Here is an 11,454-nt window from a genome sequence, read left to right on the forward strand (position 1 = left end):
TGGTGAACGGCCGCTAAATAAGAAAACGATGGCGGCGGCTAACTAAAGAAAAACCAACGCTCGGTTTAAATAAAACCGCACGGTCTAAGGGAACCGCGGTTAACCCCGTACCTCTTCGCAAAATAAAAACGAACCTAATCTAATCTGGGCCGTCCATGGTAGATCGAACGGGCGAGGGTGGGGTGGTGGCTCACAGTGGGTGGTGGTGGTGGCCGGCGACGAAGAAGACGGCGGCGCGGCGTCGGTGAAGGAGTGGGCGGCGGTTGCGGTGGACCTCATCGACGGGGAAGAAGACGGGGAGGTGCGGCGCGTCGAGGGCGTCGCGAAGGTGGTGTCGGCGTTCGGCGGCGGCGTCGGGACGGGGCGAGGCGAAGACGGCGGGGCTCGATGCTCCGGCGACTCCGGCATTGACGGTGCGGCGGCTCCGACGGTACCTCGGGGCAAAAAAACATGTCAAACAGATGCGCATTGTCGCGGGGATCCAATTGACAAAGAAAGGAGAGCTAGGGGGTGTCACAGACGATGAAATGGACCACGGAGTGGTGCGGCTCCGGCGAGATGCGAACGGCGACAACGAGCGGTAGGGGCGGCGTGGGAAGAAGCAAGACGGCGGGTTTGGTAGAGGGGGTCGAGGGGCTTTTATAGGCGAGGGCAGAGGGCTCGGGTTCGACGGATAAGGCCTCATCCACGAGAGAGCTGAGCGGCGGTTGCGGGAGCGCGGCGAGGATGTTTATCCCGTGTGGTGCGGGAGGTTGGGGACGGCCTGACGGGCGGGGCCCACCTGGCAGCGGCAGCGAGAGGAGGCGAGCGAGGGCCGGCGCGGAGCGGTCGACCGGTGCGGGAGGCTTCGGGCGCGCGGGCGGCCTTGGGCCGAAAATGGCCGGTGGGCTGGCTGGCCTAGCGCGGCTAGCTGAGCGCGCGCGTCCCTGGGCCGAACTGATTTCGGTCCAGGCGGGTGAGTGCGTGCGTGCGTGTTTTTTTAACCGAAAACTAAAGTAGCCCTAAACAACTCAAATGAATTAATAAAAACACCACAATAATTTCTAAAATTACTATACAATATTTAGAGCCTAATCAACATTAACTTAAGCACAGAACATTTTGAAAATAATTTCCAAATGCAATTAATGTACTTTTTGCAAATAAAATGAATACCAATAAACTCCAAAACTTCAAATAATATTCAAAATAAAATTTTCCACTCCTTTATAAGTTTGAGGAAGTCATCTTATCCCCTCTCATTTGTTTTTCTCGAGTGGAAAAATATTATTTGAATATTTTGAAAACTCCAAAATGCAAAGAAATATGATATGCATTGAATGATTCTATTAACATCCAAATTTAATAAAAATTGGGATGTTACAGGGCACAACCCACCAGGGCGCGCCAGGAGGCCCAGGCGCGCCCTGGTGGGTTGTGCCCACCTCGGGTGCCCCCCCCCCCCCCCCCGGAACGCCTCTTTGCTCTATAAATACCCCAAAAATACCAGAACCCTAGGGAGTCGACGAAATATTCATCCAGCCGCCGTAGAGTCCAGAACCACCAGATCCAATCTAGACCCCATCTCGGATGGGGTTCACCACCTCCATTGGTGCTTCTCCGATGATGCGTGAGTAGTTCCTTGTAGACCTTCGGGTCCGTAGTTAGTAGCTAGATGGCTTTCTCTCTCTCGCTGAATTCTCAATACAAGTCTCTTGGAGATCCATATGATGTAACTCTTGCGGTATGTTTGTTGGGATCTGATGAACTTCGAGTTTATGATTAGTTATATCTTTTTATATCCATGAAAGTTATTTGAGTTTCTTTGATCTCTTATATGCATGATCTCTTATAGCCTCGTATTTCTTCTCCGCTATTTGGGTTTTTTTTGGCCAACTTGATCTATTTATCTTGCAATGGGAAGAGGTGCCCGGTAGTGGGTTCGATCTTACGGTGGTCGATCTCAGTGACAGAAAGGGAACTGACACGTATGTATCGTTGCTACTAAGGATAAAAAGACGAGATCTATATCTACCGCCATATAGATAAACGGATCTTGTCTACATCATGTCATCATTCTTATTGCATTACTCCGTTTTTCCATGAACTTAATACACTAGATGCATGCTGGATAGCGGTCGATGTGTGGAGTAATAGTAGTAGATGCAGGCAGGAGTCGGTCTACTAATCTTGTATGTGATGCCTATGTAATGATCATTGCCTGGATATCGTCATAATTATTTGAAGTTCTATCAATTGCCCAACAGTAATTTGTTTACCCATCGTTTGCTACTCGAGAGAAGCCACTAGTGAAACCTATGGCCCACGGGTCTTCTTTCTCATATATTTTCTTTGCGATCTATTTTATTTGCACTTTTTATTCAGATCTATTAAACCAAAAATACTTTGCTGCACTTTATTTTATTTGCGATCTAATTTTTCAATCTATTACAACTTTCTTCCGTCAATACGCAATTTCTGGTGCCGTACCCAGAAAGGGATTGACAACCCCTTTAACACGTCGGGTTGCGAGGTGTTGTTATTTGTGTGCAGGGGCTATTTACGTTGTGTTGCTTGGTTCTCCTGCTGGTTCGATAACCTTGGTTTCATTTCTGAGGGAAATACATATCGCCGCTATGCTACATCATCCCTTCCTCTTTGGGGAAATACCGATGTAGCTTCAAGCGACATCATGCACTACCATCAAAACTTTGTGGAATTTGACCCTTAACTCCATCCCTAGAGAAATTCCCCAAGTAAGCTCCCTAGATGCACCCTAACAAGTCTGAAACGTATCTACAATTTTGATTGTTAAATGCTATTATGTTATCACTTTTGTGTGTTTTATATGTCATCTTATATTATTATTTTGGACTAACTATTAATTTAGTGCGCAGTGCTAGTTCCTGATTTTTGCATATTTTTGGTTTTGCGGAAAATCCATACTTAGGAAGGTCCAAACACAATGAAAATTTATGAGATTTTTTTAGGAATATATGCAACACTAGAAGCTTCGGGGAAAAACCAGAAGACCCACAAGGCTCCTACAAGCCTAGGGGGCGTGCCGAGCAGGCTTGCGGGGCCCATGAGGACCCATTTTCCCTAATTCTTTGCCTATAAATTCTATGATTTCTCGAAACCCTCAGACGAACCGAAAAGAATTTTATCACCACCGCAAGCCTCTATTCCGAAGCGGTCCCATCTGGAGTCCTTTTTCGGTGCTCCGCCAAAGGGGGAATCATTGGCGAGGCCATCTTCATCAACCTTGCTACCTCCATGATGATGTGTGAGTAGTTCCTTTAGGGCCTACCGGTCCATAGCAGCAGCTAGATGGCTTTCTCTCTCTCTCTCTCTCTCTCTCTCTCTCTCTCTCTCTCTCTCTCTCTCTCTCTTTCTCTCTCTCGATCTACAACGCAATGATCTTCTCTAAGAAAAATAATCTTTTGTAGTGTGTTTGTTGAGATCCGATGAATTGTGGGTCTATGATCGAACATTATGTCATCATGCTCATTGTGTTACTCTATTTATCATGAACTTGATACTTTCAGATGCATGCTGGGTATCGGCCTTGGGGTGGAGTAAGATGCAGTTGTATTAACGGTCTACTTGTCACGGACGTAATGCCTATGTGACATTATAACATGAATGATTAGAATTATAACTATGTGCAATTCTATCAATTTCCCAATAGTAACTTGTCTAACACACCTTTGCTATATGCTTTCAAGAGAGATGCCAGTAGTGAACCTATGGACCCGAGTCTATTTTCCATCAATACAAATGTTTCTATAGTTTCTTTCTATTTGCTCTTTTACTTTTTGTTACTTTGCCTATAATTGTCTTCTTTTAACCTTGTAACTAGCAAGAACAAGGGGAGTGACGACCCCCTTGCCTTTGTTGGGTGCAAGCAATTGTTGTGTATGTGTGAAGGTATGTCAACGTTGTTAGTGTGGTGCCTCCTACTGGTTGGATAAACCTTGGTTCTTAACCCAAAGAAATACTTCCTGCTCCTGTGCTACATCACCCTTCCTCTTCAGGGAAATCCAACAACTCCTACGGGAACAGCACCCCCTTCTCCGATGAATAAAACTACATTGCCTTCCTTCCCATGAGCTCAAATGCTAGCCATGACTAGTTGAATTCAGCCATGGTTCCAAAAAAATGATTCCACTAAACACATTATCCTTCTCTTCTTCCATGAATTCCATGAACTAAATGATAGCACCAAGTGGTTAAGCAGAAACTTCATAGTTCTTCTCCCACAAAAGAGGAAAGCGAAATCTTCCAATTCCACAGACCTACCTATCTTCAGTTTTGTCCTTCAATAGTCTTGTAAGACTTCTCACCAGTAGGCTACAAACCTATGATCCTACTATTAGTTCACAATAAACACATTGGGTTCATCTGTTGTAGGACATTGTTGAAACCTCTCTCGAGAGAATGTCCTGCCTTGATTTTATAACTCGGTACAGAGAAAGTTTTTGATCCCATCTCCCTAACTTCCTTAATGAGTACCCTTAATAATTGTGGTTTCAGTCAAATTGGTGCCTCTGGATTCAGAACATCTTATACTCCAGAAAAATAATAGTTCTTCATACTAGAGTCCCTGGTATCTGGATCAGTTGTAAAAATGGGCATAGGCAAGGTGGTTCACTTTCAACAACTCTTCTTAGTGGAGTGCCTGTTATCTAGAGCATTTGCAAAAATGGGCATATGCAAGGTGACTCGCTTTCCTATACCTTTTCCTCATTGTAGTTGACCTTCTCCAATGCTTCATTATTAATACTTACCCTTATGGCTTACTCAAAATTTGATATTACCTAACATACTTATCCATGTGCATGCCTCAATTGATGCAGCTTGTCAGCTAATTAAAAAATATTCTTGATGACTTCCCGCTGGCCACATGGCTTTGAATTAACTTCCACAAGATGACCTTTGTTCCCTTACACATTCATGTTAAAATCATCATGACCATTTTTACTCCATTTAATGTGAAGTACCCTCATCCTCACAAACCAATCTTGGGTTGCTGCTTTCACCTCACAAACTTCTGACCTCAAATTTTCAAACCGTTATATCTATGTGGCACACACACGCTGAAGGGTTGGAGAGCGTTGATTCTCTCTAGAGATGGATGGCTAACCCTTCTTACTCATGTAGTCTTTCGTTTATCAAAATAAATTCTCATATCTATTGATGTGATTCGGCGTGCCTTCTTTTGGATAACCGAGGATGCATGAGCCACGGCTAAATATTTAATTGCTTAAAAATGTCTGCAGACCTAAGAAATTTGTGATTTATGCAGGAAAAAACTTTCTAGCCAAAATTAACTCCCTACTCATGGATTTTTTTAAGTTGTTACAAATTTCATGCCTTCCTTGGATTAATTGGTTTCACCTTCAACACTCTATTAAGATCACAAACCCACAAGCTTACCAGTCCTACCTTTGGAACACAACCAACAACCATGTCCCCACCCTTCAATAAATGTCCTTTGTCCTAACTAACAATGGCCAATGCACCTTTTCTAGAGTGACACTTGGCTTCTAACTGAACCTGTGGCCAATGCCTACCCAAACTGTTTCATTCACTCCACCAATAACATAGTCCTTGTCTAACATATCGTGCAAGAAGGCTTGATGTTTACACTTCGGAACCTCGACACTCATGTTGCTTTAGTAATTTTGAGGTTATGCTGCCTTCGTTGCAGGATTTAAATGTCAACAAGTCCAAAAATGAGCATGTCCCCACTCACGGGGTAGTGGCACCATTCTCCTACTTGAATGTGTATAACCTCATGTGACACGAAGCTGAAGATGAACCCAATCCACATTATCTTCCAAGATTCTTTTGAAAGTAAAGATCTTCGACTAGCAACTTCTCAAGGATAGGGCAAGATCCGAAGAATACCTATTAAAAAAAGTAACACCGCAATAGCTCAAGTTGAAGAAAAAGCCCGCATCTTCATATCTTGCCTTGATGCAACCTAATTTCCTCAGACTTTGGACTATGACCCTATCAACATGTGCAACAAATTTGGGACATCGCTAACCGGTTTGGGATTTAACAACATATAGCCCTCACTCTCGCTCCTAATCTTATAGAAAAATTGGGAATATAAATGTCAAAGTCTTCCGAAATGATTCTCATCATTATGTTGTAACAATTAGGAACCTTGCTTTAGATTTTACTCTTTTCATCTTGTCAAAAGGTCGTGATATGTCTTGGCGGTGGTACCTTTCTTTGTGCCCTGGAATAATCATGTAACTCATCCTAGACTCTTGAGTGGATCCTCCCCTCCCGGTGTTAATGATTTTTTTGGGGTAATGATGTTCTCTCAAGCTGTCCAGTCTTGCATACAACTTTCTTTCCCCTTTAGATATTTCTTGTGAGTATCCAAATGTTATATCTATAGAGTATTGTGTTTGTTACGCATACATATAATTACACATTCTTGACAAAAGAAGCGTTCATGGCTTGGAAAACCTATTGTTTTACTAATAAGAAATGGATGATAGAAAAGAGGAAAATTATGTTTGTGCTCCTCTTTCCTTTTTGTTTTACTTTTCCTTCTACACTATTCATTAGGCGGCAAACCATATAACTGGACATATATTCTTGACTAGCTCCTCGGGAGTGTATATTCTGCACATTAAACCTTGTGGTGCAGTTGATACATCAAACCTCGCCATCTTATTTAAAAATGTTGAAAATTTCCAAAAAATTTGTCATAATTACAACATGTGTATATTTATGACCTACTGTGAAGGTAAATATCAAACATATTTCGAGAAACTACTGAAATCAAATCTAGTGTAAAATTGGTGCCTTCTTGCTTTATATGAGGAAAAAGTAAAGTAACATAGGTAATTCCTCCGTATTTTTTAGTTTGCATATAAAATGTTTCTAAAGTCAAACTTCATAAAATTTGACCAACTTAATAGAAAAAAATGTCAAGATTCACACAAAATTAATATCATTAGATGCATCATGAAATTAATATTCATACTATATAACTTTAGTATTGTAAATATTGATATCTTCTGATACAAATTTGGTCAAAGTTTTTATAGTTTGACTTCAAACAAATTTTATTTATGCGGAGTAAAGGAAACAATGTGTTTGATAGGGTGCATGAGGGGAAAAGTTCCCAATCCGACCCATTTTTCCTTGTTTGGTAGGGTGCATGGGCTCACTTGGGCTATGCCCATCTGATGCAAAAAAGGGCCCTCAACCATGCCCATCTCATGCACCCTACCAAACACACTGTTTCCAAATTTGGAGAGAGGGTGCATGGAGGCAGCCATGCTCGCTTTGACCCTCGTCCCCACCCAGCATACCATGTCCAGATATGTTTAAATTTTAAAAAAGTTCATAATTTCAAATTTTGTCTACATTTTACCAAAAAAGATTAGATTTACAAAAAATTTAAATGTTCAAAATTTCTTCAAATTTTAAAAAATGTTCCAAATTTCATAATTTTAAAAAATTTAAAAAAAATCAATATTTCAAATTCTGCTTAATTTTTTAGAAAATTTTCAGAATTTCAAATTCTTCTTATTTTTTTAAAAAAATCAGTTTTTCAAAAAATTCAAAAAAAATTTAGAATTTCAAAAAAGTAATTTTTTAAAATGTGCAGAAATTAAAATTTTGTTAAAATTTTCAAAAAAGTTCAGAATTACAAAATATGTTTAAATTTCCAAAAAATGTTCAGAATTTCAAAAATTATTAAAATTTTCAAAAAAATCGAAAAAAGTTCAGAATTTTAAATTTTGTTTAAATTTTTGTTCATGTTTTTCCAATTTTGTTTACCATTCAAAAAAATATTCGGAATTCAAAATTGTTCAGCATGTCTAAACAAATGCAGGCTACCAAACAAAGTCTCAATTCAGAATGTCTCAGCGCATACATCGGTGCCGAACAACAGCAAATGCATGGACTAAGCATATGTCTGCACTCAGCATGTATGAGAGGAGAACAACTGGGCGGCCAGGTCCATACATGCTACCAAAGTACCAAACACACCCAAAATATCTGCTGTGCCTACACCCTTATTTTATGATTTATTTTCTAAAAGTTCTAATCGATAATTGAGATGCATATGTCCCGATGCATGAGATATTTTGTGATCACTTCTAAGTTCTAACGTTGTCATGCCTCTAGGATGGGCGGGTCGGCGAAGGGCCCGTAGAGCCATCCCTTGGCGATGTGGCCGTAGGCTGCCTCCGTGAGGTGGACGCCGTCCCAGTTCCAGTGGTTTGACGGGTCGTCACAGGCGTAAGCGCCTGGCTCGCCGCACTTGGACGTCAGGTTGAAGTTGTACACCCCCACGCCCGGCGCGCCGCAGCATGTCCTTGGAGTCTGCTGCAAGAACCCTGAAAAAAACGAAAGTTGAAATTAGGGCATGAAGTTGTCGGACTCAAAGACAAACTGGGCTCTAGGCCTGAACTCTTAATATACCATGGTGAACTAAGCCCATCAAGGGGGTCCATGCTTCTATGGGCCTTCAGTGCTTCCTGGTCAACTATTGACCATCATGCTTTTCCGGGAAAAATTAAGTGGTCTGTCATCATGTAGAAAATGTAGCGATGATGTAGATAAGTTTACGAATATTTCATGCCGTCATTGAATTGTTCTTTGCTTCCAACCTTGATAGCGAGTCGGCACAATTTCTACTATGTTTCTTGCATTTAGATGTAGGAACATTTCAACAAAAGCTAGCGACATCATCAAGAACGACTTTGCTAAATCATGCATGGCCATTTCTTATGCTGAATAGTAACAAGAAACAGCAAAACATAGACTAAATGAGCTGCATTCCGAAAAGAACCCCACGCCTGTCACAAGAGACGGAGACTCACCCCAGTTGTCGGCGTGCAGGACGAACTGCGTGACGGCGGTGTAGTAGTCGGCGTACATGATGCGCACGCCGGGGTGCTTCTTCCGGAGCTCGGCGATCTTCCGCTGCAGCAGGGCGTTGTGCACCCAGGAGAGCGTGTTAAGGTCCTTGATGCAGCCGCTGCGCGGGCCGTACATCTCCGGCTGCTGCTTGAGGAAGATGGACAGGTACACGGGGAAGCAGCCGATCGGCAGCACGCCCGGCACCACCAGCTCCACCGCCCCCTCCGCGATCAGCTTCTGCAACCAAGCAAACACGCCGGACAGCAGCTAGGGTAGTTGAGATTACCGCGCGCGTGGAAACGAGATAAGTAAAGTACGCCTGGGACTGAGAGAGACGAGCACCTCGATTCCCTTGCCGATGGAGTCGACGATGTGCGGCACGAATGTGTGCACCTTCTGCACCGGGAGGAACGCGCCGAGCGCCGCCGCGTAATCGTTCCCGCCAAACTCGCCGACGATGAACAGCGACCGCCGGAACAGGTCCCTGCACTCTGAATTCCGATCGAGGTGCAACGCAGATCAGTACGATGCAGCGAGCCGCACACAGTCCATCTGCATACGCGTAAACGAACCTTTCGGGGAATTGCAGATGGATGGCTTCATGTCTTCAAACCACTTGAGCTGGGTGTGCAGGGAGCCGGAGTTCCAGACCGTGTGCCTCATCCCACGCGCCTCAAAGAAGCTCGTGTCCAGCGACGTGCCGCCGGTGATCGCGAAGTTGGCACCACGGTGGAACGACGCGTTGTGCGCCTTGGACGGCGGCAGCAGAGGCAGACCCAGCTCCTGCGCTGCACATTGCCACAACCAGGGAAATATCATTAAGAACACACGCACACGTACAATAGGTCGATCGGTTTAATCCGATCAAAGTTGGAAAGACGAGCATACCGATGAAGTCGACGACAAGGCGGCCATCGGAGACGCGCCCCGTCGGGTACCCGAAGTACGTCATGCCATACGGCAGGCGCGCCGTGGCGAGGTACTCCGGGATGCCATCCACGACGAGGTTGCCGGCGTCGGCGAGGGAGTCGCCAAAGTTGAAGATAGCGGCGTACTTCTGCGCGGCCGCGTGCAGCGGCCAGAGCCCGGCGACTATGAGCGCGAAGCCAATTAGGTACTCACGCCTCATGATGAAATTGATGATACGCTCGTGAGCGCGCCCAAGGTCGTCGTCTCTCGCTATGTGTGTAGCGCGGTGCGGTTTCGTGTACGTCGTTGAGATCATGTTATAGTATGTTGCACCATGGTCTGTGATGGGGAGTGACGACCTGTTCCACGCACTTTGCTTGCTTGACTACCGCGGCGTGGTTTCAAAATGATTTGTGGAAGTGGTCTTTAGGATGAACTTCCTGGTTTAGCAAGTAATCTAATTAGGTGTTATTGTGCAACTTATGGCATTTTGCTTTGTTCTTTCTGAGTAGGAATGCAAAAAAGAGAAGGAAATTTCCTTTACTCTTCCTACGTTTCATCCCTTTGAATCAATAGATATATACTCCCTCCGTTCCTAAATATAAGTCTTTGTAGAGGTTTTACTAGGTGGACTACATACAGTGCAAAATGAATGAATCTACACTTAAAATGCATCTACCGTATGTGGTTCATAGTGAAATCTCTACAAAGACTTATATTTAGGAACGGAGGCCCTACAAAGACTTATATTTAGGAACGGAGGCCTCCGTTCCTAAATATAAGTCTTTGTAGAGATTTCACTATGAACCACATACGGATGTATATAGATGTATTTTAGAGTGTAGATTCAATCATTTCACTCCGTATGTGGTCCATAGTGAAATCTTTCCAAAGACTTATATTTAGGAACGGAGGGAGTAGTACGTACCATCGAAGGAAATGAATTCCATTCCATATTATCCTCCACCTTTCATATGAATCATAGATGCCCTTAGTTTTGGGTTACCAATATCTTTTTTTCCTTTTTGAATAGAGTGCAATAGTCTTGGGCTCTTTGCTTTCTCCAATATGATAATGGGGACCACATTGTCTAACATTAGATTAGCGCTTCGGTTCTTAGGATCTTGGTGCGACTGTAACAGAAATAAGGAAAAAAATTCGACAAAGGGTAATATATTAATATCAAGATGATACCAAGTATACCCGGCCTCTGCAACAACTCAATGCCACGAGTAACTCAAGGCATCAAGGATGCACACAGCCAAAAAGGAAAAAGAAAAAATAACAAAAGAAAAAAAGATCTAAGACACGCCGTAACCAACAACGATACCAAGCACTACCGTGACAACACACGGGCTGCGAGTAGGTTCTCCAAAAGCAACGTCTTCAAGAAGATAAGGACACACAAGTGTCACCGTTGCCGGATTCAGTCAAATACTAAATCCTGAGTTTTCACCCTGAGAGAAGAACTGAGCAACATCATGCAATGCCTTCAACAAGGTAACGATATCGAAATACCACCATTGCCGGGTATGACCGGCGAAGGACACACCATGGGTTTTCACCCTGAAACTCCAGTCCCGGTACTGAAGTAGCACCACCAAACGCAACCACGAAGTGTTGTTGCAACCGCTGGACCACCCCCTTCATTCCTTCAATCCT

General features: G+C 43.5%; 1 protein-coding gene across 2 annotated transcripts; it reads right to left on the minus strand.

The window, feature by feature from the left end:
* Positions 1-7,849: 7,849 nt before the first annotated feature.
* On the minus strand, positions 7,850-10,138 carry LOC123077735 (GDSL esterase/lipase At5g45910). Of its 2 annotated transcripts, XR_006436790.1 has the most exons (6): positions 9,772-10,138; positions 9,456-9,671; positions 9,226-9,374; positions 8,844-9,120; positions 8,443-8,545; positions 8,117-8,357 (listed from the first exon to the last, which is right to left on the minus strand). XR_006436790.1 is itself a non-coding variant. In XM_044500050.1 (5 exons), the coding sequence occupies exons 1-5, from the start codon at positions 10,106-10,108 to the stop codon at positions 8,134-8,136; spliced, it is 1,203 nt and encodes a 400-aa protein (XP_044355985.1). In that variant the 5' UTR covers positions 10,109-10,134; the 3' UTR covers positions 7,850-8,133. The 2 variants fall into 2 exon arrangements, 1 of the variants encoding a protein (XP_044355985.1); XM_044500050.1 differs by lacking the exon at positions 8,443-8,545 and having other exon boundaries at positions 7,850-8,357; positions 9,772-10,134.
* Between the last annotated feature and the right edge of the window lie 1,316 nt (positions 10,139-11,454).

This window comes from Triticum aestivum, chromosome 3D (assembly GCF_018294505.1).
Source record: "Triticum aestivum cultivar Chinese Spring chromosome 3D, IWGSC CS RefSeq v2.1, whole genome shotgun sequence".
In the NCBI taxonomy this organism is placed as follows: Eukaryota; Viridiplantae; Streptophyta; class Magnoliopsida; order Poales; family Poaceae; genus Triticum; species Triticum aestivum.

Bases quoted from the DNA above. Each gene is read 5' to 3' on its own strand.
- LOC123077735 (XM_044500050.1), bottom strand. From the start codon at position 10,108: ATGATCTCAACGACGTACACGAAACCGCACCGCGCTACACACATAGCG. The intron at 9,375-9,455 runs GTTCGTTTACGC...ATCGGAATTCAG, and splicing joins CATCTGCAATTCCCCGAAAG to AGTGCAGGGACCTGTTCCGG. The intron at 9,121-9,225 runs GTGCTCGTCTCT...GCTTGGTTGCAG, and splicing joins CCATCGGCAAGGGAATCGAG to AAGCTGATCGCGGAGGGGGC.